This window comes from Buteo buteo, chromosome 5 (genome assembly GCF_964188355.1).
Source record: "Buteo buteo chromosome 5, bButBut1.hap1.1, whole genome shotgun sequence".
In the NCBI taxonomy this organism is placed as follows: Eukaryota; Metazoa; Chordata; class Aves; order Accipitriformes; family Accipitridae; genus Buteo; species Buteo buteo.
The window spans coordinates 28559273-28587134 of NC_134175.1; the positions used below are offsets into that span (position 1 = coordinate 28559273).

General features: G+C 36.9%; 1 protein-coding gene across 4 annotated transcripts in view; it reads right to left on the reverse strand.

The window, feature by feature from the left end:
* Positions 1-27862, reverse strand: part of AGPS (alkylglycerone phosphate synthase) — an 86779-nt gene that overhangs the window by 17982 nt on the left and 40935 nt on the right. For all 4 annotated transcript variants that reach the window (XM_075028364.1, XM_075028363.1, XM_075028365.1 and 1 more), the window contains 12 exons: positions 25438-25528; positions 20768-20888; positions 20612-20686; positions 18865-18936; positions 16923-17002; positions 14628-14708; positions 11231-11356; positions 9008-9116; positions 8457-8584; positions 5795-5846; positions 3395-3471; positions 707-819 (listed from right to left, as the gene is read on the reverse strand). In XM_075028364.1, the coding sequence (XP_074884465.1) occupies positions 707-819; positions 3395-3471; positions 5795-5846; positions 8457-8584; positions 9008-9116; positions 11231-11356; positions 14628-14708; positions 16923-17002; positions 18865-18936; positions 20612-20686; positions 20768-20888; positions 25438-25528 (1125 nt within the window). The remainder of the gene's footprint in view (positions 1-706; positions 820-3394; positions 3472-5794; positions 5847-8456; positions 8585-9007; positions 9117-11230; positions 11357-14627; positions 14709-16922; positions 17003-18864; positions 18937-20611; positions 20687-20767; positions 20889-25437; positions 25529-27862) is intronic.

The following is a 27862-nucleotide window of genomic DNA, read 5'->3' on the forward strand; positions in this document are numbered from 1 at the left end:
CAGATAGCCTTGAAATGGATAAAACAATACTTACGTATATTTGAATAGGTGAGACTAATACTAGCAATAACTTTCTTAAGAAGAAAGTATATTCTTGACAAATCATACTTTTAATGCTGGTTTTCTATCACAGTTAATCAAAGCAGAAGGACAGAAACTACCTGATATTACTCAGCCTGCCACTCCAATGAATGTTTTCTGTTCCTTTGTAAGAATAGAAAACAGTCTGTGGGACAAAAATTCACTGCATTCCTTTAACTAAACACAAGCTCCTCTTTTAAACAAGCTTCTTCTATTCATATGCTCACACTAATTCTGCAAAGATTTAATATTACCCTTATGATTGCCTTTCCATTCTGGAGTTAAAACATAGGGTCTAGTATTGCAAAACAAGCAACTTCTATGTCTATAAGCAATTACAAAGGCTAGTTCCCATTTTAATAACATCAATTCTATATTTAGTCAAGTACTTATTTTTCTGCAATACACAGACAGCTGAAGTTTTTCAGTAAAGTTACATATTAAGAGTTAGTACAAGCTGTATTTATCAAAGGGAACATTCAGTAGCTAATTAATTATTGCTATTTCAAACTAGTAAATTGAGAACATATCCATACAGTAATGACTATAAAAAATACGGTAATCCTATTTTTTCTTGAACAGTTAACTCCCATCTTCATATGAAGAAGTTCTTTGAAAAGCATACCCAAACTTGGTGGCAATATCATAGACTTGCTTTTCATGCTGAAGAACCTTCTCTCTATCACCCTCAAAGAGCAAGGTAGCCACACACAGTATGTTGGGATCAAATCCTTTAAACTGCAAAGAGAGAAAACTTTGCATTATGTCACAGCCTATGTGATAGAATACAAGCAATGAGTTTTTACTTTTCAAATACACAGCATGTGCTCTGGTTAATAAGTGTTGTTGCAACTAAGAGGAAGGATTAGGAAAAAACATCTTTCAAAAATTTACTCCCAAAACAATCAAGTTTTTCCTAGACAGGACACACATTCACAAGCCCACTGAAATAACAGATTATCTATCACCTTTTTCTCCTGTTAAAAAGCAGGATAGACATAACAGCTGTCTACCTATTCTGAAGAAAGAACAAGTTCTAAATGCTTTGAGCAGTAGGGAGACATTTGTATTTTATCAACTATTCCTGTATTAAAGCAGGAAGATGACTGTAATGACCATACATGTCACTGCTCTCAAAAATCAGTCGTATCAGCAGTGTGCCACAGAAAATCTCTATGCTGGGAAAAACACTATGGAAGGAAAATAACTTCTAAACTTGTGGCAGGGAGCATATCCCAGTGGAAATGGGAAGATATGGCTTTGTTTCAGGAGTAACAGTCAAGAGTGATATCTTCACGATGGGTCCAAAAAGTAAGAGCCTTATTTATTTTCTGCATACCTTTATTATTTAGCTCCAGTGAACTACCACTACTACGCAGGTTTCAGACAGAATGGAGATGAATATAAAGTTGCATAAAGTTTATTAACTTTTTCCACAGTTAGAAAGGGTAAAATTTTATGATTTAGAACATATTCTTAATATGTATACTGACCAACAATTATTTTTTGAAGCATTTCCCTTTCCAGTGGGATTCATCTCTTCCAGTCTCCACTCTGCTTGTCGTAACTTGTTACTTAAGCACCAAGCATGGTTATATGAAGTTACATTAATAGTCAAGAGATTCAAATTCATCCTTTATGTGCAACAGCTATGCTGAAAAAAATCCCAGTTAGTTGCTATTCCTTTTATTATTCCCTTAACTGAATAGATTATCTGTACTAGAAGTTAACCAAGGGTACCAGGATGATCCAAAAAACAGCAAGGAGACCAGGTATCTTAGGGTGGCTCAGTCCTCCAGCCAATGAGCTCATATCTGTACAGTGATCCCCAGAAACATCCAAATTAGTATTTCTGAAAAGGTTATTGCATCCTACCACTCCCAACAAGGGAACACTATGAAAATGACTGCGAAGCAGACTATACCTCCCCAGGCAAAGGATCTGTCTTAGCCATTAGTCCTACAAAAACAGCATAGCTAGCATAACAGAAATAAATATTGTTACTACACTGATAAACTCCAAGGACAGGAATAAAAAAGGTCTATTAAGATGCTATTTACAGTCCCTTATTGTTCTAGAACCACTTGTATTTCATCTAGTATGAATCATTTCATCTATTCTGCCATCTTTTGGCTGTAATGCTCAGGTAACACCTTACAGTTCTCTTTAAGAGGCATTGGAAGAACTAGCTACAGCATGAACTACTAGACAAACAATACCTAGAGCATTCATCTATAAGTGAACAGTCCCAAATTACACGGAGGACTGTAAACCACAAAAACTTTGTCCCTATTCTCTGAAGTGGTATCAGTTAAACAACTACTCTGTTCAATAAAAGAATGAAGTGTTAGTCTGGTGTGTTCTGTATGCTGATGTTTGGGGGTTTTGTTTGTTTATTTTTTGTTTGGTTTTGGGTTTGTTTGTTGGGGTTTTGGGGGTTTTTTTTGTTTTTTTGGGGGGGGGTGGTTTGTGCTATCTCTAAACCTAATAGGTATTCCCTAGAAAAAGTCCCTAGACACGTGGCATTTTCTACTTCAGTAGCACAAGAAAATGCAGCAGAATCAACACTAGCCACTGTCTCTCAAGTAGGTCCACTCCTTGAAGTCAATCAATATTATCAGATCAGAATGGAATGTTTACCTCCTCCTACCTAAGTTACCTAAATCCAGGATGATGCCATTTTCTACATTTGAATACCCATATTTGCAGGAACGCTCTAGTCAGCTAATTTAGAGGAAAAAAAAGAAATCAATAACAAGACAAATTATTTGATACAAAAGCCTAGGTGAAATAATTTTAGTACCAGATAATTCTGGATTAAAAAGGGTATTCATTGGGATGAATTCTCAAAAGACAAAAAACTACTTTATATGGGCAATTCAAGACATATCTTGAGGTTCTCCCAAAATTCTAGTTCATTGTAAAAACAAGGTGAATCATGTCTTGACAAAATCTGTGAAGAGGAAAATATAGTAAAGTGTTAGCTTCTCTCCATCAGGATTAACTGATGATCAGTGTGGTCTGCAAGCTAGATAAATTGGTTCCAGCCTTACTCTGTCACCAACTCACTATTAGATAAGGCACACTAATCTCATCTACAGATATGACCAGTGAGAACAGCTCTCATGGAATAACTCCTCAAACAGATAATCTCATTTTGAATTAAACCACCTTGACAATCTTGAGTTAAGTGATACTGCAAGTAGGATCTGTTACACTCAAACTCAGCTGCATTAGAGACAGTATACCAAAAAATCTCAAATTTTATGAATAGCATGCCAAGTTCCAAACAGTATTAAACCCCCAAAGTTACCTTTGTGATGTAGAATTTTTTCAGTCCATCCAAAAATGATGTAAAAATGGAAGCAACTTGTGGTTTAAGAGCATGACCTTTGGCAAAAAGTGGAAAAGGGTATGTTAGGCAAAAAGTACTCTTAAAATTCCTACTTCAATGGGCAAATAAAATATAGCTTAGTAGTCAAAGTTGCAAGAATCACTTGGAGCACTTTGATTATCATAAAGAGACTTCACTCTACTCATTTAGAAGATGATTTAAGAAAAGGTTTTCATTAATTTTTTTTTAAAGGCATACATACAACTGTGCACAAATACTTCATTTGACACTTAATTAAGGCTGCCCTAGTTTAGATCTTCACAAGTATGTGGCATATGGAAAATTTAAGAGCACTTCATTAGTTTTTAACACTACAAAACCTAAGCAAAATCAGTGACCTTTTTTAAAGTTATGCCAAAACCACTGAAACCAATAGCCCAAAATGGTACAAGTTAGGAGTTAAGCAATTTTTTCTGTAACGGTTGTGTCACTTGTGCAAAATTTTCTACATAAAGCTATAATTGCTTCCTTAATCACATATGGGGAACTAAAATTACCAGGATATATAAATGGTGTCTTGGAGTCTGTTAAATTAACATCTCTGCCTCAGGACTGGGTTTAATTGAGATGAAAGCCTTTTACTGTTTGTTCCATTGTTTTTAGTCACAAGCAACTTCTGAATTCCCATTACTGCTTCACTTTAACAGTCTTGCATCTGGCCTACATGCTGTGAGCCCAATTCATAAAAAAGTTATGCACCATTTACATGATACTTCCTTCTAAAATACTTCACAAAGTATTTCCTCCTGAATAAAGCATGAGCTTCTGCAATTGATTACTCTCCCTGCAGATATGAGCAAACCCCAAGGAGTACACCTCCAAGCACACTTAAGCAAGCACACAAAAAAAGAACCAGATAGCAGAAGAACATGAATTTATTAAACTATAATCCGTAAAAACTACTGAATTTAAGCCCACTTAATAATGACTACAAGAAAAATCTGTATTGACACAGCTGAAACTATGTTTTGTGGGTGACCATATAAGCTGCAACCTCAGATCAAAGCTAAAAAGTAGAAGAATGATTTATTCAGTGTTGGGTTTAAAGTTTGTAAGTGGTCAAACTTCTTCCCAATTAAAAAGAAAGAAAAATGCATCCGCTTTCTGTTGTACATGTTAGAGAAACAGTATAACACAATAGTGACCAAAGCAAGCAGCAAGGCTTGCTGGGCTCTCGGGTCTCACAAACTCTGATTTCCTTGGTTTGAAAAACAAAGTTCAACTTTGTCAACACCATCATATTAATGTCATTTGAAGTCAAGATTCATCAGTGAGGCTTCTGTCCAAAAGAAGTTTCAGAAATTCTGACTTGTTCAAGGGATATTAAAATAGAGGTTTTCAAGGTCAGTCACACTGTACATTTTCATCTTCTGGTTACAATCAAAACAGCATGGTCTCAGCAAGACCTTCAAGTTCTGTAAACTATTAGCTTTTGGGTAGTGGAACTTTAGGTTCTCCTCGAGAGTGTCTTGAGCCAGAAGACATCTTTTGCCAAATTTCCTACAGTTTAAAATTACAGCTTTCCTTAAGAATTGCTCAAAAATGATTGCTCTGCATGTCTGACATTGTCCTATTTAGGTGTTTGAACTAGTCAAAATTTCACAAAATTTGTGTTCAGTAACCTTCTAGTAGCTTCATTGACTTTCTATAGTTAAAGCCTACAGCTTAGTTCTAACTGCATACACTTATGACATTTACTACACCTGAGCTTCTTTTAAAAATAGACAGCTCACTTTTGACATCATTGCCCCTCTCCCACCCAAACAATAATTGCCACATCAGAATATTTTCAAAAAACCTCCTACTTCTAAGGAATTTATATACCACTTGTGATGCTTTTATGAAATTTAAAGGAAGCAACCAACTTCCCTTCAAAGTAAGGTGCCTGCGTTCTGATTTTTTTTCACAATTGACTTCTCATTAGTACTCTTAGCAAGAAAATGTTTCAAGTACTATATTGTAAAACTATCATCTCCGCTCCTTTACAGCACAATAGAGGAAGTGCCTCCAGAATTTCAAACACTCCAGTAGACTACATGCCAAGAATGAAAAGGTAGTAAAAAAAATCACATGTATTTATATGCAGAGCATGGCTCTTTACTGACTGTTGTAGTTAATACTGTTTCCCCAGAGACAAAGACAGGCTTCTGTTTCTGAAAGTACACATTATGGCACTAGCTGGAGTTTGAACTTGAATGGAGTTCATTGCCCTCTTCGTCTAGTTTTGAGCAAAAGAATTACCACCCAAACCAGACTTAAGCTACTAAAAATCAAAATCCTTGGAAACAGATATTAGTCCAAGAAGATCTACATACTTACCAAACTGAAACTGCGCATTGTCAACAAGGCGAATTGACGCAGGAGCACATCTCTTGAGGGCAAAGTTAGGGGAATGAGAGAGGAAAAATAAAAATATTACGTACACAGTTTTGCTGAAATTCATGACAATCAAATTTTCATTGAAAAATAGCACACAAGAAAGCACACTTTGATACCAGAGACCTATGGCCATCATCATAATCATTGAAAAGGGGTGACAATAAGCTTGTTTTCACTTGAATAGCAACATCTATAGGTATATCTAGGTATAATGCATCGAGAATTTTCAGTTTAACCTCAAGCCAACATAGGATTAAGTCCAAACATCTTTGACCTCCAAGTATTGACTGTTTTTCTAAATTGTCATATGCACTAAAGATACCATACTCTATTAGAATATCAAGCTTAGGTTGCTATGTAATCAAGTATAAACATATATTACAAATCTATTGAAAATCTAATTGTTGTGGGTTAACCCTGGCAGGCAACTAAGCACTACACAGCTGCTCACTCACTCCCCCACAGTGGGACAGGGGAGAAAAGTCAGAAGGGCAAAAGTGGGAAAACTCATGGGTTGAGATAAAGACAGCTTGATAAGCAAAATGGGGGAAAAAAAACCAACACCAAAAAGCGATGCAAAAAGCAATCAATTACCACCAACTGATCAATATCCAGGTAGGCCTCAGGCAATGACAACCCCTGAAAAACGCCCCCCCTCCAGTTTTATTTCTCACTATGATGTTATATGGTATGGAATATCTCTTTGGTCAATTTGCGTCAGCTGTCCCAACTGCATTCCCTCCTAGCCTCTCATCTGCTCCCAATCTACTTGCTGGTTGGAGGAGAGCAAGAAACAAAGCCTTGACACTGTGTACACACGGTTCAGCAATAGCTATAACACTGGTGTGTTAACATTGTTTTGTCACAAATACAAAACATAACACCACACCACATGGGCTGCTATGAAGAAAATAAACATCCCAGCCAGACCCAGTACACTAGTATTCTGCCATCAGACTGCAATTAAAATCCGTATCTGCATCCAATCTTGATTCTGCACTGTACAGAAGTTTGAAAACCAGTAAGAACAGCTGCCTTCAATTAGGAAAGCTTCTGGTCATACACATGCCTACACTGTGCAATCTGTGATGGCCATGTCCAGTCATACTGAAACATATGGCCAGAGGAATATGACAAAGCCTGAATTTTAGGCTAGTCTTCATCATATGGATACAGAAGTACTCCTCTATCACTTGGTTGGACATGTGCGACCAAATGTATATTAATGATATGATGGAGGGTGAACAATAGGAAGAACGAACATGAACTACAATAGCTCACCAGGCAGGTTGACAGAAGAAAGCTGGATGAGTGGTTTTAAATGAGACCAATCCATCCACAACCTGCAGGCTGGTTATTCTTACATTAAAGTAGACCAATACAGACAAGAAACAGCTTTTCAGGTAGCAATCATTGTAATTACTACCAAGATTGATGCAAGGGGCAAAAGAAGAGAGGAATAAGTAGTTCAGGCTCAAGTAAGCAGTGAAACAGCAGCAGCAACAAAAGCTTAGAAATGGAGCCACAGTAAATGGCTAATAGTCCCTTTTTTTTCCTTTTCTAACTAAGGCCATAGCTAGGGAAAAGACACTAGTTCCTTAATTGACTTAAAATGTTGATCAGCCATATGATTAAGCATTCCCAAACAGTTTGTTTAGGTACCTTTAACAGGAAGAACAAGCACTAGCAGTAGAAGCACTGGCAGCAGGACTGGCAAGTGCTGCTGACTAGCATATACATGTCATTCACACACACCAGTTTGAACATCTGGCTTGGAACATTAAGTCATTAATTAGACCAATCACTTGAAAAAATGTAAAGCTGTGTTTAGTTTGGCATTAATTAAAACGTTTCTGAAATTACTTCCCCAACTCAGGGTATATCCCACCATTCGTAGAAATGACTTGATATGTTTTGCACAGAGCAAAGAAAAGTTAGTCTAAGACAGTGACAAAAGTGGCTAGCCAGTGTAAGATTTGCTTGGAAGCACAGCCACGAGGAAAAGCATTACACAATTTGGATACCCACATCTGAGTTTTGCTACCTGAAACCATCTGACCACACTATTCAGAAGGCTGTTTAAATACTACAGTGTAAACACAATTCCACCTCAAAATATCCAGCTCACCTGAACATGTCACTGTGCTTCAGGAAGTGTTTTCTAAACACAGGCCATATCCTCCCATTGCATGACTTTTGTTCCTTTGTCACTTCAGAACCATAAATTTAACTGCCTTTTACTTGCATGCTACAAATTAATTCCTTTAAATACTAGTCCCTTTTACATAGTCCTGAATTAATCTGAGGATAAAGCTCTCTGTTGAAGGAGATGCAAAGCTGAATTTTCTGTGCTGAGATATGCAAATAATTCCCACTGAAAAAAAGCCATTAAAAAACACATCCACAATTTGGCTCAGAATATCAAGCAAATTCAGAACATGCTCAACCCTCAATTGCGTAATTTCCAGAAGCCTCATGGAATATATATACTTACGAGGTTCATATTATCTCAAATCCTTTTATCAATTGCCAGAAATACTAGAGCATCCCTAGTGCTAGAATCTGTGTTCTTGAAGGAAGTCAACATCCAACTTTTCTTTACCTGCTTTGCCACTTCCCTTAAGCAGGCCACCCCTCGCTCAAAATTGGGGAAGACCACAGAGCCATACTTCTGGTATTCAGGGACTGGGCGAATCTTTATCGTAACTTCAGTAACCACTCCAAGAGTTCCTTCAGGAAAAAAGAGAAACTGAGTAGTGTTGCAAGATATACTTCTTGCAAGTTACTCAGCTTAACTGTTTACCAGGATATAGTAAGTTAACATAAGTCAGAAGTCCCAAAAATTCAGTATTGCAGTAGTAGGTGATTTATTCCTTACTATTTACACGGTGAATTCTTACAAGATATCCTCTAAATCATGATGTTTGTTACTAGACTTGTAGGCTAACTCCATAGATCTGTTTTAAGCACTGTTCAGAGTTGCTGAACTTCACAGTCCTAATTAAGGTCTCAATGTATTATCCTAACACAAGAAATTCATGCCTGCATAATGCCACTCAGACACACTGTGAGCCACAGCCTTAAAGATGCTCAAATCAAGCCATTACAGAAGCTGCATTAAGATGCAGTTATGTGAAATTACTGTGTTTATACCTTCAGATCCCATAATGAAGTGATGGATATCAGGTCCTGTTGACATGCGAGGTACTTGACAGTTTTTTTCTACTATTCCTCTTGGAGTTACCATTTTTATATGAATCACCTGTTTAAACAATATGCAATGACTATAAATACTAGCATTAAGCACAGATGTTTTTGTATGATATTTATTTTCTACAAAATGTATATTAAGCTTGATACAGTTCAGCTTTGTAGACTTTAGACATTCTGTAGGCAGCCCCAAGAACATTTGGGATAATCTGAAGACTGTTACCAATAATTATTTCTAACACAGCGTAGTTTGCCCACACAACAGATTGTTTCCAGTTTTATGCTAAATCTAATCAGCTGTTGGCTACACGCATGCAATACCAGTTAAAACTGTTCTCTCAGTGTAGACAGTACTTTATGAATACTAGGATTTTAATCCAGATCATACATAGTACTTCATAGGAAAAAAGTGAGGGTTTAAATTTTGCTTTAGAACTGCTGCTTGACAAAGCTAATATAATTCAGTCATTGGTTGCTACAGAAATGTTTCTCTTAAGAGGAAAGACAGAAGTAAGCTTTGTGAAATAGATTATTAGTATTAAATCTGCCATAAGACTAATACATATGTAAGGCTAGAAGGTTGGTTTTTAAAAATTTTTTTCAATGTTATTGCTTCCAGCTTTATTCATGTACATGCAATACAGAGACCAGTTTTGGGTTTTTTTTAATCCTTTATTCAATTATTTTACACTAAGGAAGGGTAGGTTTTGTTTTGTCAGGGTTTTGGGGGTGGGTTTTTTTAGTGAAGCCTTTAAGTGAAGCAAAATTACTGAATTTCAACTGATGGCTTTAAAACTTTCAAGCACAGGTAGCTAAGTAATTTTCACCCTGCTCTGAGTTGTTCAAGAACTTCATTATATGCATTTTACAAACTGTTGATTCTGCATAAGTGGATTTTAGGCGGCTTATATAACACACCATTTCTAGATATAACATTTCCTCAGAAGGTAAATGGTTTCCTGAAGCTTTCTCACTGGGCTATTTTGAAACTCATGAACTGTTCCGAATCAATTTTTAATCCTATTTCCTCCTAATGAAAGTTTCAGAAGCTGTTTTAGCCTGAAGTTATGCTTCCCTGATAGAAAGGTGTTCTGCTTCACATCTCCCAGTACAAGCAAATCTATACTGTTCAGCAACACTTCAGGCAGTAGGAGAGACGACACTTTGGAAGTGCTGGTAGTTTTAGTTCAGCCAGGCCTACCAAATAAAAACTGTGTAGTTCCTGCCAAGCTCAGTCACTGACAGTAAAGTGTCTCATCTGTACACAGAACAAACATATCTGAACTATGAGCTGACAAAAAAGCCTGAGGTGATGGGGATACATTACCTAAAGTGTGCTGCAGGAAAGAAGTAAAACACCCACATGTGTGGTAGGGCTATTCTACAAACTATGACAGAAAGCTGGATGTTTGAAGCAAAAAGGCAGGCAAAATCTGAACAGTGATGATTTAACTTCACTATATCAATGTATTTGTTATAAGAGAAAAGATAGATTTCCAAATCAAAAAATATGCTTTAGAAAACAGATTACTTGGGTTAATATAAAAATGAACCATTTTAATGCTTAAAACAGATGCAAGAGTAGAATACTGCCATTCCCAGTCCATTGCTTCCTTCCTCACGGTTCCTACAGACCTTGTGGTGGCATTAGATTTCACCACTGTGCACCCACATGGTCAATTAGATCAGCCTACTGATTTGAAAAAAACTACTAGCCTAGGGGGAGGTAGGAAGGTGGAAAGGAAGGTGGAAAGAGCTAGCTTGCTGTCAGAGCTAGATGATCCAACTAGAGAACTTCAGGAACACACAACAGGTAGGAGAGAACATGGACCTTCTGGAATCACCCTAAAAGTTTGACAGGATTATTACACTGGATTAATAGAGAGCACAAAACAGTGTGAGAAAGCACCAGAGTCAGGACAGGGTAACAATTCCTTAAGCTAGCCAGTGAGTACCAAAATGAAATTGACTTTTAGATCAGTCATAAGGATTATCAGTACTAATACCAAAAGCAAGCAAACAAGCATTTCAGTCAAGATTTGATGCCAAAACTGTATCACTTGAGAACTGCAATTTACTATCCCTTTTCCCTCTCATTGTGAGTCATTATAAAAGATAAACCTCCAAACAGAATAATTCATTAGAAAAAGTATTAGAACTATTTACCAGATCTTCAATGTTTCCATAGATGTTCTTTTTCATGCCTGATGCTCGCGTTGCTACCCATCCTCCTAGTGAACTGAACTCCATGGAGTCTGGTTCATGGCCTGTACAGAAGCCACTTTCAGCAAGCTAAAGGAAGAACAATATACATTCTACAGAGCCTGCATTTGCTTAGTACTCCAAACCTCAATATCTAGGTGGTGGGTTTTTTTTTAAATATAAGTGCCCTGACCACACCCATTTATTGAGGCACAACTTTTGTCTTTGGTATATAAATAAAATGCAAATTGATTCTGTTTCTACTGCGCATATGCTGTGCTACATATCAACCTATAATACTCCTCCCCCCCTATTTTAAAACTAAGACCTCTATTGTTCATAAGAAAGCACAAATTCAAATACACATGAAGAAAAAATAACTAAGTAACTGCCAACTTTGCACAAATGCTGCCAATAAATAAGGCACTTAATCTCTTGTTCTTTCTATTCTAATGTGATATGTAGCAGGTCTGCAGAAAATGTGAGCAAATTGCCTGTACTTAATTCTCTCAAGGAGTGATGTGTTTTAATATACAGCCATCTGGTTGAGCTTCCTGTATGCAACACTGTCAACTATTTGTGATGCAGATCACACATTCCTGTACATTAAGTAGTCACTTGTTTCTCATTTTTCTGTATTAGCTTGGCTTTGCCATCTGCACAGCACCTGAGGTTGATTGTATGCCCTCAGAATTGCAACACCAAAGCTGTTGGACAGGAAGAATTAAGGACCCAACAGTCTCACATTAAGTGATAACTGTGTAAGTGCATTTGAGATGATCAATTTGCACTGACCAACTGATAAAAATCCAGTTGGACATAGGTATTTAAGTATGCCACATAATGTGGATCATTAACTATGTTTCTGTTGTACAAAGTGGTTCTAACTTAAATGATTGAAAGTCACTTCTATATAATGTCTATGGTGATACATCTAGCTCACTGTCCTCTCTCATACCAGAGGAGCTTGTGGCTTCATATGCTTACTGGTCATATATTAGGAAGAGTTGGAGCCTGCACCTTCCTCATTCCCCAAGAGGACAAGAAATTTGCTTCAGTCACAACTTACCAAGTTCTACAAGTTGTATAAACACAAGCACAGCAGAAGACCATGCTTCTGAAAATTTGTAACTGACTGTGCATGTACAAAGCACTTGAACTCCTTGAATCCTGTTGTATGAACAGCATGTGCTAAGAGCACTTACAGGACAGGTGAGAGATTATGCTATGGACTTTGCAGATGCAAGAGACAGCCTCATCCAGAAAATATGAATATGTATTAGCTTTTCCTATAGAATCACAATCTGATTGATAATACTTATTACAAAAAACAATATCAAATATTGTTCTATCTTCATTATCCTTTTGTCACCTTTAGTCCTCATCTGTCAGCTATTATTCCATATTCTATTGTGAAAAAAAACAAGTAACCTGAGGCTTTCCTACAGAGCCCACTAATATCTGGAGTTCTCACCCCACAGAAAAAAGTGTCTTAATCACAGTAGAGTCACTAGCCAAGATAGACAAATGTGTGAAGTGTACATTGGCTTTGAATGCCCCATTATAGCACTTACAGCCTAACTTTTGTCAAATACCAGGTTTTCCAAATCTGTTATTTGTTTAGAATTCAGCTCTTGATTTTAGTTACTGTTATAAGGTTCACAGTATCTGTAAATGAAGAAACACAGTAAGAGGCACCAAACCCCTTCACCGCAGAGTAACTGCTAGATAACACTGGTAAAGTCTCTTAAGGCAACAGAAGTTGGATTAGCCTCCAATCCAAGGCTTATTTAATACTAGCAAGCTGCAAACCAAATGAAAAAGCCTTTCAAACAGTTTCTTCTTTGTACAGTCCAGATGTACATCTGCATTCTACCTGCACTTCAGTGGAAGTCTGCATTGGCATTAACTATAATAATAAATTATAGTTATGCTCAGATTGTACTACACAAAACAAGCACAACTTGGAGTTCTAGCTTTAATCACGTCCCATTTGCTAGTAATACTGGAATTCCAGTATATGTAATAAGAGTTTAAAATATATATACACACACACTTTAAGTAGACAATCTAATTTTGTATTCTTTACACATTGAACGAATGGCACAGAAGTCCTCACATGCTCAGAGTCACTCCATATATTAAAACCTTTGTACAAATACTAGTTTATATTCAATATTGAACAAATTGACTACTAGTCCTCTTTTCATAGAGAAAAACCTGACTGAAAAAAACTTTTTTCATCAAAAATATTGAAAAATAACTGCAACAGTAGTATTTCAGCTCCTAAGAGCTATAAGCAGAGAGGGAATACAGTCCCTTACTCTAGATGAAAGGAAAAGTTGTGGCATTTAAAGGATAAATAGTAGTGAAATAAGCTACTACCCTAGAAAAATGTTATTTAAATGCAGAGCATATTCTTCTTGCATTTTAATTTTCCAAGCTTGAAAGAAACAGACTGGAAAGGTTAAAATATTACATCAAATTATAAAAGGGAAAATAAGAGGCAGGAAAGGCTATCTTTCCCCATCACAAACAGCTCTATTAGTCAAGTATGACAAGTTTTCTTCTAAAAAGTGGTCCAGAAAAAAAAAGTTCAAAAACCCCTTCAAATCTCTGCATATTTGTAAAGTGCATTTAGGCACTAAGAAAAGTTTAGACAATATTTAGCTATCAAACAAGTCAAGTGCTAGAATATTTTTTTTAAATAAGCAGAACTGCACATCCTGAAGAATAGTAAAAAACATCCACAACTTGCTTGATTATAGAGGAGCACTGAGAAAGACCCTGAGAGTGCTGTGGCTCATCTGATAAACTGCAATTAAGAGCCACTAGAGGTCACTTAGACATGAAGGTGATCTAATCTTCCACTGGACTCTTGGTTTGGGCAACTCTCCATCCTTTCTGCTACTCTCCTGTAGCTAACCTTAAGAAGCAGCAACAGCAGCAAATCTGTTACATACTCTAACTTGAGAAGACTACCTCTGGCCAAAATGACTAAAACATGCATCACAAAATGACAATTTCAACTTTCCCTGAGTTTTGGTAACAAGTGTCACACCTTGCAACCACAAGGGCGCATCTAAGGTCTGAAACAAAGTATAGCATTACATCCTATGAATTGTCAACTTATTACTGTAATCAAATTTTATGGCTAGAGCTAAAAAGAAAAGATTTTAAAACGTTAATCAAATACAGCATTCAATGTGATATGGTTCATAGCCATGCATATAATGCTTACCACACCAGTCTGCATGAAAACACACAAGAATTAAGTTAGAATTCAATTATTTAGACAAGACATGAGGAACAGCTAAGAAAAATATGGAGCAATATTAGATGCTTGACAAGTTAAACATACCTGTTTTTCCAGATCTTGTCCAACAATGCCAGCTTCCACACAAGCTGTTAAGTTTTTCTCATCTATCCAGAGAATCCGATTCTGTTGAAAAGCCAATCAAAACTAAGAATCAGTGTTAAAGATTTTCATTTATTTCCTTCCCTAATGTTATAGGATCAACATGCTTGGTCATACAGTTTACTATTAATACAACTCCAGTTATTACAGCAGTGGAAGCTGAGCCCCCTTACTCCCTCAAACAGCTACACAACAGGTTACAATTTATGAAGTCAACCACTATAAAAGAATACATATTGTTAGTCAATTTATACTAGGAATGTTTACAGAAGAAAATGCAGAAGAGTCAGAAAGAATTAAGTAAAAACTCTTAGAGAAGTTAAGCAGTAACAGTGATTTTCAAAATTAACATAATTCAAGGTGCGTGAATCTGACTATCTGGATATTAAGTATCCACCAAGAAAAGTATTCTTAAACATGCTCCATGGGTTAAATAGACTGCACTCAGTTATTCCAGTTCAGCTCTTGGATTTTGACACAGTAAGCTAGAAGCAAGATATACTACAGGATTTCAGAGTATGTATGTACTTCAGAAATTTAAGATACTTGGAAGGATTGTATCATTTTATCTAATGAGATACTCGCTGTCCCATCAGTATATTCTACTAAACAGAAAAAGTAGTAAACACTACAAGTTACATGGTACGCTAAGCACTTTTATCAATAAGGACAATCCACATGAAGGAGAAACTTAACAAATATGGGGTTAGCTTTGTTTATAGTAAGGACACCACAGAAGCTTTCACCTTCCACTTTTCATTCTTAAGTATACTTCTGGTGTACTTCTATACAACAGTAATACACAAAATTATAGAAGGAGAACAGCTCTAACTTCCTTTTTCCTTGATTTTTTTCAAATGACAAATGTGGACATCTTGTAGTCCAACTTAAACTATGCTTTAAAGTAATGGTCTCCCTTCACAATACCTGGGCTAATTAATTATTCAAAGTCAGCTATTTCAGCTCCTTTCAGACACCTTCAGTTTCAAAATAAACTGCTTAATTGATCTAAGATGCTTATGTAAATCAGTTTTTATGCAATATACCCTACATACAAAATTAAGATACCCATTAAGTATCTATTAAAATAGTAAAGCTTAGCCAATCATAACTACTCTGAGACTCCCAGGTTTTAACTCTGACAATGCTTCTTTTCACTTTAATTTCCTTATTTTCCCTCCTCATTAAGGATTACAAGAATTGGCTGGCAGAGTCATCCAAGACACAGGAAAAGTGGTCTATTTTCTGATTTGCTGTATACTTAAATAGCTAGCTGACACAAAAGCATGATTATAAGTTAACCACATTCCTTTCCCACCTCCAAACCAGAGAGAAGTCAAAGCTGCAGGCTATGAATCAATAAGTTCAAATTAAGGCCTGAGTCAGTATTGTACTCTTTGGAGTTCACTCCATATAGACACCTGAAAAGCTTCCTTCAATACACAATTTACACCTTTGCAGAAAAGATCATTTTGTAGCCAGACACACTGAGAAATAAGTTTAACTGAAGCACCACTGAGTAGAGAAAATGGGAGCCAAAACCCAGGTTTTATGTTCAAGGCTAAAGGAGTTAATAAGCTCAGCAGGCACTCAGAGGCAGTAGAATCTTACATCAGAGCTGTTTCTGAAGCATCTTATTACCACATAGTCATAAAACTATCGTTTTGAAAGTATAAAGCTCCTTCATAATGGAAAGAAAAACTAGCACTAAGTTTTACAGAATTCCATTTCTAGACTGCCACAAAGCTATGAACTTCACATTCTCAAGATGCTATCTACACAAAATTCTAGGGTTTTTTTTTTGTTTAAAGTCAATCCTTCAAGTTGATTTATAGACATTGGGTCACCTTACCAACCTTTGCTTTAAGTATTTTTAAGTCTGCAAGAACTAGTGAAGTTTGCAATAACAAATAACTTCCTCCTAGCCTTTCATTTAACCTCAGATACAAGTTCCAATATAGAAGAATAGTAGGGTCCTCCAATTTTCACTTAAAGCTGCTATAAGGCAGCTTAACAGTGATTTTTTTTCTTATCAAATACATACAGGTCACATGAAGTAATACAGGGCTAACATCAGCCAAATACCACTTAAACTGAAGGAGTACCAATTTAATCATGCATGGTACAGATTAATACTTCCATACTTACTTTATTCTTGCAAAGAGAGAAATATTCTCTAGTGATCACCATTCAAAGTAACCTTAGGATAATTAAAAATTTAAAAATTGAGAGACATACCATTTGTGATGTATCCAGCGAGACAATTGTTCTTTTTTCTTCTTCAGGACATTCAAGGGCACTAGAGACACTCGTCCCTCCTGCAAATATGGGAGTGACATTGTGATCATAAAACTCTCAGGTAGCTTTTCTTCACATACCATCCCCCTCTTCCTCCTTTCTGATATTGAACTTAATGAAGTAAGATCACTGAAGTTAACTGTTGGAGGCTAGTGATTAGCCTTTTAAGGCTGTCCCTTCTCCCAAACTGGGTTTCACAAAGTCAAGGCAGCAATGGAGCTGACAATGCTTTAACAGCACTCTAACAAACCATGAAATTCTGTGAGCATCTCAGCTGCTTCTGTTAAGTCCAGAATAGAGTTTTAAAACAAGGAAGGATAAGAAATAACAAAGCCATCCAAGAAACAGAGATAGCTATGGTTTCTATATATTCTTTGGAGATCACTATGGAAGCCACCACACTTCTACCTAGAAAGTTGGCTTAAGAAGTCTACCTAATACAGGAATGCAATACTTATCTGAAAGCAAGAAAGAAACTGAAAGGGTATAACTATAAAAAAAAAAAAAAGGACAAAACCAAAAAAACTTCTCTGGAGGTTTCTAATGTATCTTTATAGGATGTCACAGAACAGCCTCCAAGAAGCCTTTGGCTTCTCAAAGACTACAAAAGCCATAGGAAAAGAGAGACTAGGATGCTAAAGAGATCCACAGCAAGCTACCAGAAGAACAACCAGTGGCAAGGACAGAGACAGTGCCAACTAATAAAATTCTCCAAGAGCAGTAGAGCCCATCACCTTTATTTCCAATGACAGGAAAGGTGGCATTTTCCCTAAATACCAACCCCATAGTAATAACTCCAGAATTTGACTGTAGTTCAGTATAAACAGACTTGGAAAACAATCTGAAGATCTTTCTTTACCCTGGTCAGTGAACAAGAGAGGGTCAATATTGCTGCTTTCAGCTATACCAATTTATTAGTACCAAAGGTGACATGTAGCAGTCTTACAGCTCTCCAGACGTATCTTGCAAAGGTGAGAGTGGTTTAGGGAGAAACCCACTCCATTAGTTTGGTATTGTCTTCCAGTGACATGCTCATCTTCTCAAATAGTAAGTGTCCTTCCTACAGGGGCTACAATCCTACAGCATAAGCAAGTACCAAGTAAAACACAGATTTAACCCACAGAACTAAGAGTTCTTGACAAAAAGCTTCTCACAGAATGAACTCATGAAAGCCAACATCCCATGTTCCCTGAGCACTAAGTCAAAACAAGGTAGCTCACTGCTCTACTTCAGCAGGCTTAGAGGAAAAAGCATCCACGATTAAAAACCTGAAGTCCTTTAGAAATTCTTTAGGCTGAGAAGGACAGATTATACAGGCCTTTACCTGTACTCTGTACCTGGAACGTTTCCTGAAAACCCTTGCCACAGGAGTCTCTACTCTAACTTTCAAACTGAACAATGTCTAAAAGGAAATTAGAATTATGGTTAACAATTTTGCAGTACAGCATCTGATCACAATCCTCCCCAGACCTACGAGCTTCAACAGTACAACAAAAACCACTAATTTATACATGTTTGTGGGAACAGAGCACAAGTAATGCATCCAAAACCATGATACCTCTAACATAGATATTTGAATCTCTCTACTTATTTCCTAGAAGACTTCCAAGGCAGAGATAGATTTCAGCTTCATGTAATCACTCCTCTTGCACATTCAATATTCAAGGTGTTGACATACTTTTAATGACTTGCACTAAATTTAATATAGCAGCTTTTAATACTGCAAGGTTATAAAAAAAATTAAGACCACACTTAAAATACTACTAAAAAATCTAACTATTGAATTATTGGTACAATATATTACTAAGATCACATATTTAATTCAAGTAGAATACATTTTCACGAGTAATGTTAAACAGTTTTGAGATTTCATAACACTTACCACCAAATGGTATTATGCAGAGATTGTGTTTGCAGGCTAATTCCACAATTTTAACTACGTCTTCATGGCAAACTAGAAAAGTACAAACAGTTAAAAAACAGGATTTGTGCTTAGTGCTAAATATTGCAGTCTGAATAAGCAGCAGCTCCTTTTCTGACACCAGCAAGGAAGACATTTCAAAGAGTTAGGCACTAAATAAAAGCTGGGCTCAGAAGTATCAGAGTTCCAGAGTAAAGTTTAGACCTGAAACAATTCTACATTTGAAGGACTAACTACGGCCTTAGTCTCCTGCTCTACTCATGGATTGAGGCCTCCTGCAAATTTTCAGGGCAAGATGGGCTACCAAACAGTTAATTAATCCAGGTATCTTGGAGAACAAATCAAGTTTAAGACTTTTATTGAAAATAAGCTGCCCAATTTCAGTGAGAAATGAGTCTATCCTGATTGCTGAACACCACATCTTTTTCTTCCTGACTGACATTCAGTTTCAAAAGTAGAGTTGCTGGTGAAGTTTACTTTGTTAGAATACATTCTGTATCTGGTCAAAGAGGGAAGCAGAAATGTTTGTGCACAGGCAAGGAAAAGGATCAAAAAAAAAAGATCAAATACAGTACAAACATGAGTTCGTGCAAACAGCAGAGAATGAGCAGGACTGAATAAACAGGCTTACGAACTCAGGCTACTTTGCTCTTGGCATACAGAGCAGCTTTAAACAAAGGTAGTCAATCATTTTATTTCAGTTGCTTTTGGAGCTGCACAAAATAAAGCTGTGGCAAGTGTTGTTCGTAGTCACCAGAGCTGTCATGTCAGTACCTGTCCTCAAGTAACAAGATGCATCTTATAGTGCCTCTTTTTTATGCTTTCCATATGTGATCTTTCTCACCTAAGTAAAGGAAGCAAAACTGAGCTAAGACTAAGTTCTTATCAGAAATCTTGGGATTTCTAATGCAGTGCAGCTATCAAAAACAGAGAGAGTTATAAGAGGTAAAGAAAGAGTTGGATTCATACAGCTGAACAGAAATTGACAGGCACTTGGATCAAATGATTTTTTGGTTAGCTACTGAAGAACAGCACATGGAAAGTAGTTCCTAGTGACCGAAGAAACATGACTAGAGTAGAAAAATCACACAAGTGTGCAAATAGTTGTATCAGTTTAAGTATTTGTATCCTTCTACAAGATAGAAGCAAGCATATTTTCTGCTACATATTATCTACAACAGCATTAGTTATTACTCTAAAGTGGACCTAGCCTGTACTCAGATTGCACTGCTCTTCAAGTCAATGATCCTTTGTAAATTGTTCTGATAAAGTGTAACACATGTAACTCCTAAGTACAGCATGTCCTAAAACAGCTCTTTAATACAAGCATTTCACTACCCTTTTACCATCATGTACTCCTTTAAAAAACAAGATTTACACTGCCATTTAGACAACTATTCCTGGTGAACATACAAGTTCAAATTACACTGTGGTTACTTAGGTCATGAATTCAGCTGTCAACAGAAACTTCAGCTATATTTAATAATAAATTTGGCTTTCCCACAAAATGATGGGATTTCACAGATATAACCTGCAATCCAGATGCTAAACAATCACCATTACCATTCATGAGAAAATTCCTTCAGTTTCTGTAAAGACAAGTGAAGTCAGTGAACCAAGAGACATCTTCCCCAAGACAAGAAAACACAGGAGTTTAGTAAACAATGGCCTCCCAAACAGAAAGGAGAATAAGACAATTAAAGCTTACCAGGCCATACAACTATATCAGGAATTCGCTTAAACATTCCTTCCCTGAGTACAAATATCTCATGTAGGCAGTGACCTGAAACACAAACAATAAGTTAATAAGTTCAAACAAGGAAGCATCAATAGCAGCACAGTTACATAAATGAAGCTCTCTTACCATGAGCTCTGAATACCCTATCTTCTGCATCCTGTGAATATGATATTTTAGTGGCTCTAAGATCCTGAAGAAATTCTTCATTTACAATGGATGGAGGTACATCATTAACATTTAAGGATGCCTACAATACAAGAAGACAAGTTCATTAAAGGTATGTTCACTCTTATAGCATTTCTGTACAACAGAAATAATAAAAACAAGTTAACCTAACTGATAACCCAAACACAACTATTCAAGATCAGAAACACAGAAGTCCTCTTCCTCATCTTCAGTCACTGATCCCACTTGTCCTACCTGGTACTCAGCTGACTAGATGCACACAGGAAGTTTTATTTCAGTAGCACACTCTTATCGGTTTTTCCTTCTGATAAATTTGGAGAAATGCACCAGCTTATTAATACATGCTGAACAAAATACCTTTTTAAAAACTTCCCAAGATCCAAGAAAAACAGCTGCCTGAACAGAACTAGAGACTCTCCTGTTGATAAAGGGGTAGAGATTGAAGGTCAAAATTCCTTTTTGACTACAAATTCCTCCTCCAATAGAGAAATACATACTAAAGCCACTACCCACTCTGCAAATTCTTCTACTTACAATTCTGTTTCTACCAACCCACTTCACCTCTTGCTGTCACATACTGGAAGTTAAATCCATCTCAGACCAAAGCCTAATCAGAAGTCCAAAGCAAGGCAAAACTAAGTTTGACTGATATAACATAACTGGCATGATTTAAGTAGACCTCACATATCAGAAATACTTTAGAAAATCCATGTTCAGCCACAAACATACAGGTGTTTCTAGAAAGCCTCTAGCTAGAAGTCCTCATCAACACCTTGGAAAAAAGTTTTTCTTTCAGAAGAAGCTACACTGGACATTTTGGCTTACCAACAGGCCTTGAATCAAGGTTCCGTAAGTCCAGAGGGAGACACCCTGCTTCAGGTTTTCTAACAACCCATTCTCCCAGGTCCTCAGGACAGATGTCTTGTATAGTATTCCTATGGTTTCTCAAAGTACAGACCTAGCCATTTAATTCGCTTTTCTAAAGTCCACTTTAGATATCAGACACATAAAAACATAGCTCATGTGTCAACTTTTTAAACCTACTTAGAGAATGAGGATTCTTTACAGGATCCGGTCCCCCCCAAAATAAAGATCTTTATAGACATTAAGTCTAATGCCTTTAAGTGCTTTGAAGGTTTCAAAAAAACATGCTTTTTCCCCCCTTAAAAATGGAGCCAATAAATTCATTTATACTTTTCTATAGGTAAACTCTCTAAAGGAATGTCTTCTATTACAAATGGCCTCTAATTAAGGAGTTCTTTAATTATATATAAAGCTTGTCTTATGACTAAAAACTAACTTCTCAACTTCAGCTCCTACTTTGAAAGAAAATGTTGTTCAAGAATCTTTTTTCTAGTTGAAGTCCCTCAAGTTTGAGAGCAGAACTGAAAATTTTTTACTACCACATCTTACTTTAAATATTCTTAAAAATTAGGAGTTGCACAAAATAATAGTTAAAACATAGTGCAGTACTTTCAAACTTCTGTCATGAAAAGCTTGCTGGCAAATTAACTGACATCACCTTCAACTCAAACAGAAGAACATGCTTGCAATTTTTTTTATAAAGCTATCAGGAAAGACTGTGGGCTGCCTAATGATGACAGAGTGAGCTCGCATACAGCCCTACCACCAAAAAGTATTTTGTACTAAGTGTTCCACGTAGTCAGAGACATTTCTTTGAGTTTAGCCTATGCTTCGTGATAAGTACCAAGAGCAAACAGCAAAACTGAATTAACTTTTCTTTCACCTTCTGAAGTTTCAGCCTTCTACAATAAAGTATACTCACCCATCTAAGTTTTCTTTCCTGGAATGGAGTTTTGCCTCTCTTTGCTCTACATAACCTCCAGAACAGCTGATGCTTTTTGCCAATATGTGTCTTAAGATAAAAGCTTAGAGGATAGCACCAATTACCAAGCTAACAGCAAGGAAAATAGAGATTAATAGTCTCCCATCTGCCATCACAGCAGCAGCCTATTCTGAATGGGTTGACTCTCAAAGTCATGAGAGCTGAAGAAGGGAAGACTTAAATTTCAACAGTAAAGTTTTCAGGTACTTGGAAGATCCATGGTGATGGAACTTGCCTACCAGTGTCCACCACACAAGAAACTACATAAGGTTATGTAGAAATTAAGAGTACTTACAGGGATAATTCAGAAAGCAATACCTGCATGAGATATATTCACGACTGATAGCTAACAACATTTAGAGGTTCAGAAGGATAGCCAAATATTTGTTTTAGAGTTTTTATATGGGGCACATGACCTAATGAAAATATAGTTTTAACAATGATTTGAGTTCTGGAAGAGCTGTTCTGACTTGCTTTAAGGATAATATTCTGCTTCAAGGATAATATTATGCTTCTTGAAATAAGGTATCAGACATCTGAGAAAAAGGCTTTTCCCTCCAACATACTCACTCGTCACCAGAAGTTGAGATTAAGTGTTGTTCAACTGAGAGGCACACCACTACCAAGAGATCATGATTTTAGGGGCCAGTCACAATGAGCACAGAGGAAGTCAGGTCTTTGATTGCTGTTCTTAGCTCTTACTATTCTGCTATTAATGCACATTTACACAGTGCTGTTTGCTTACCCAAAGATCAGAGCTCTGACAGAAACTTGGGAAACATGAGAAACAGACAAACAGGTACCAAAAAAAGATATTTAAACCACTTAAAAGAAAATCCTTGCTACCTGGGCTTACATTTTCTATTTTAAACTTTTGTTTCCTTCACGGATTTCCACAGACAGAACTATTTCATATCATTTCAAGTTGAACACCAAGTGCTTGAAGATCTTTTTCTCCGTAAGAGGGACACAATCTACATAAAGCTGTAACAATTCCTTGCAGATTGTTTTAAGTATCTTGATTTTTATCTCTTCCACAAGTAATTTAATCCTTTAGTTTTCATCTTCAAGATTGAAAAGTTAATATTCATCTATAAAAATCTTACACACAATGCCAAACAAAAATATACCTTTATTTATTTTTAGAGGACTGGAATATTTTAAGATTTGTGCACTGAAAGGCTAGACAGGAAGCTTCTGTGAACTAGGCCTAAACTGCTGTCTGTAGTAAGTCTAGTCTGAAAAAGGAAAAACATCACCAGGCCTTGAGCATCACAGAAGCAGGTGCATTTACTGTTGTTAATTATAACAGAAAAGTTGCAGGCAACAGGGAAGCCTCCAGTCTTACACAATAGAGGCAGGAAGACATGAGACAGGAAGACAGATGTACCAAGAGATCCCTCTCCTACTGCTGTTTTTATACCCAAGTTTCTTCATGCTCTGATGACAATAGAAAGTGAAAAACCAGTATAGCATAACAACCTGAAATATAAACTAGGAACTGTGAGAGAGACATGAAAATGGGGTACCTGCAGTAGCAGTTGAGAATATCTAAGAGAAGTCCAGATATATACTGGAGACTCCAAAGAGTCCTATTCTACATCAAGCTAGTCAGCCTGTTTCAGATCACAATGAGAACATCAGAACCAGAGGGGCACAACATAATGGAAAAGCATTCAACATTGCTGGCAGATATCCTGAAGAGATGTTTTGCAAGACATACTGTGGAATCAAGATACTATTCAATAATCTGCCCTTATCCTCCAACTCTTTGTTCTATATTTCCTCTACATGTAGAAAGGGAACAACAGCTCTCAGGACCTCTGATCACAGCAAGTTAAAGCAGCTGCCAGTGAAGTCCAACCCTGGTCAAGGAAAACACTCAAGATGAATTTTTTCAAAATGTATTGGCAGATGGAGATCCTGCAAGTCATAGTAGATGAAAGGATGTCTTGATTAACAGAAGACTGAAGAAACATTCAAGTTTTCAGGCCCTATGCAGTTACCTGCTTCAGAGAAGATGCAATCTTGAAGTCACTTAAGAAATGGGTAAAACTGTTACCAAGGCAGGGTTGCTACAGTCACTGTATAAACACAGCCTGCTTCCAACAGCATTTAAGTAGCTATCTAGCCAGGAACCTCCAGCCTCAAAGAAATTCTTCTTAGAAGGGAGTCAGGTCTCCTGACTCATAATACGAGTTACTCTTTTTGAAAAGCAGGATATGGATGCTTCACAAAACCCAGAACATTCCAGATGTGTTGTTTTTCTGAAAAAATCTTGAGCTCAATCTTGAGTATTCTGGTAGCCAGTTTTCAGCACCCATGAAAAAAAAAATTACTGTCAAATAAGAATTTTGATATCATTAAAAATACACTGATAACACAGCACAATTTAACTTCACTGCATCTTTGTTATGAGCAACATTGAAGTTGCATAAACAATTCCCTCTAGGCTAACGGTTTCTACGATATTGAAAAGCAACCTACAAACAAGGATGAAAACTCCCTGTGTTGGAAACTTTCATTCCAATAAAAGTACTACCAGTTAACCTGGAACCACAAGTCATGCTAAGTCACTGAAGGTTTCATGTAGTAGTTCTGCATCAAATACTTTTTCCAAAAACTCTGAGGTATTAATACACTATATTTAAATCAATTATGTGCAACATGACCTTCAGGACAACAGCTGAATCATCTTTAACAGTATGGTCTTGATTATCACCAAGACTAATGTTCAAAGGAACTGGTTCAGCTATTTACTTACTCTAGAGGTAGTTTTGTGCTCCAGACTTGCTCCAAAGGTTTTTTCTATCCATTCCTTAAAAGTTGGTAATACCATACCACCTAATCTGTACCTGAAAAGTCAATATTACATAGGGTCATTTTAAATTAAAATGAATGTATGTCAGATACACTTCTTTCAATTCTACGTATGCACAAACAAAAGTTTTAAATCAAATTCTTTACCTACAAGCCTGCAAACCTTCTGCACATTTAGTTTTCATGCAACTGCACATTTCATTGTATTTAACTGTTCTGTACTTCACACAAAATCAAATCAATCGTCATCATCTTAGGTATTACTTTTCTTCATGATCTTTGGGAATTGTTGCATAAGGCTTTTCAAACATCCCACCCCCATCTTTACTTTTAAGAAAGGTCTCTCCCTTTTAGTAGCATAGAAAGCAGCGTCACAGTTTACATGCCAGTTACAGGTAGAGGACATGTGTGTATGGACATACTGCAATGTAAACAGCAGTCTCAGACACACAAACCCAGCTCAGTACACCTTACATGTTTTCAAGAAAAAGTGTTAAAGGTTCCTCCCTCATCATCAGAATGCTTCAGAATCCATCAAGCAATGCAAAATTATTTCTGTCGCAAGTTCTTTGACAAGAGCTTAGCCATGTGACAAATGAAGACTTACAGAAAAGGGACAGAGGAGTTTATGACCATGTGTATCACATGTGAAAACAAATAAGGCTGGGGACACACTTAAACAGGCAGAAACTACTGCTATTAATTGTATACATATACAAACCTTGTGCCTGTTTATGTATGCACAAGCATTCTCTGAAGAGAAGAGAAAAAAGGACCTTTCTTTGGTATTAAGAGCTTTCAGCAGCTGAGAATCCTTACTACAGTTTGCACCCAGCTCACTGCATTAGGCCTAATGGGTCTTCCTTCCAAGATTATTCAATCACTGTTAATCCAATTATGACCCTGTCCTTCACAGCTGTTGCAACCAACTCTACAACTAAGTCACCTATTACACAAGATGATTAATTCCTTTTGTTTCCTCATCTCAACTACCTCCCAGATCTCCTATTGCAGAAAAACCCTACTCTATTCCTGGAGATAAAAGGCTACAACCATCTCTCAACTCAAGCTGGACTCTTCAGCTTGGAAGACAGCATTCAGTCATTCCTCCTGTGACAGCTGTTATTGTTTCATCATACCCATATGAAAGGTAAGTGAATTCTATGAAAAGGAAAGTGCAATAAGCAATGAAAGTTTAATGCATTTGCATCAGGAATTTGCAACAAAGGTACAGAGGGACTCAAGTCAGCTTGGTGTGTTTTCTTCTCCGGACATACGTTTTGGTATTGCCAACCTATTACTTAACAGCTAGCTCGCAAGTGTAATCTTAATCACTTATTCAAAGGACAAACTAAAGCTATCAGAAAACCAACAACTAAGTCGACACAGACAGAAGTCACAGCATAGAGGGAGTTAGTGAGTTTACTGCACAGAATGCAGCACATGATAGCTCAGTAAGCAAGCTTTGTAGGTATGTTGATGGTGCAAGAAGCCCCCCAAAAGACCTCATCCCCTCACCCCCCCAAAAAACAGCTTTAGTTGCTCAGACTAGCAAGTATCATCTATCCCTGGTGAGATGGTAGAGTCTATATTAAAAGACCATTTGACACGTGGAGAAGCATTGTCTGTTGGGAAAGTCAACCAGGCTTTCATAAAGGGAAATTCTGTTTCACTAACCCTTGGAGTTCTATCAGGGTGTAAAACCAGAAGTGAATAAAGGGGATACAATGAATATAAAATTCCGCACTCCTTTTTACTTCCACAGGTGTTCACCCCAAAAGCTATTTAAGAAAATACATTGCTACAATACTGAAGGAAAGGTTCTTCTACAGGCTGAAGGATAAGATTTGGTTTAGATAAGCAGCAAAGGGCAGAGTTTATTGATCACTGTCCAAGGCAGACTCAGGAGAGCAGCTTGCCACACACTGGTACTAGGACCAGTTTTACACGTCTTCAGTGATCTGGATTCATCAGTGGACTCTCCAACCAGGTGAATAATGTTAAGCTCTTTTGGGGAGACAGATACCACACTAATAGGAATCAGGACCTTAAAAAAATCTAAGCAGTCAAATTAAGACAGAAGATAAGATGTAGGTTACAGCAAAAGAAAAAAAGCATTACTTGCATATTTTGAAGAATCAGACTGGTAGTCGGTATAGGAAAAATCACGTCATCTTCACTGACAAAATACAACAGCAGCCAACAGTGCTATGTATCAACCAGGCAGGTATAAGAAAGAAGACAGTTCATCTCTTTTTGTTGCTCTGTAGAACCCTGGTGTATCTACACCTTGAGTGCTGCACGCAGGTTTTGTCCCTGTATCTCCAAAAAGATGTAGTGAAGCTAGAAAGGGTTCAGAGCACAGCAAC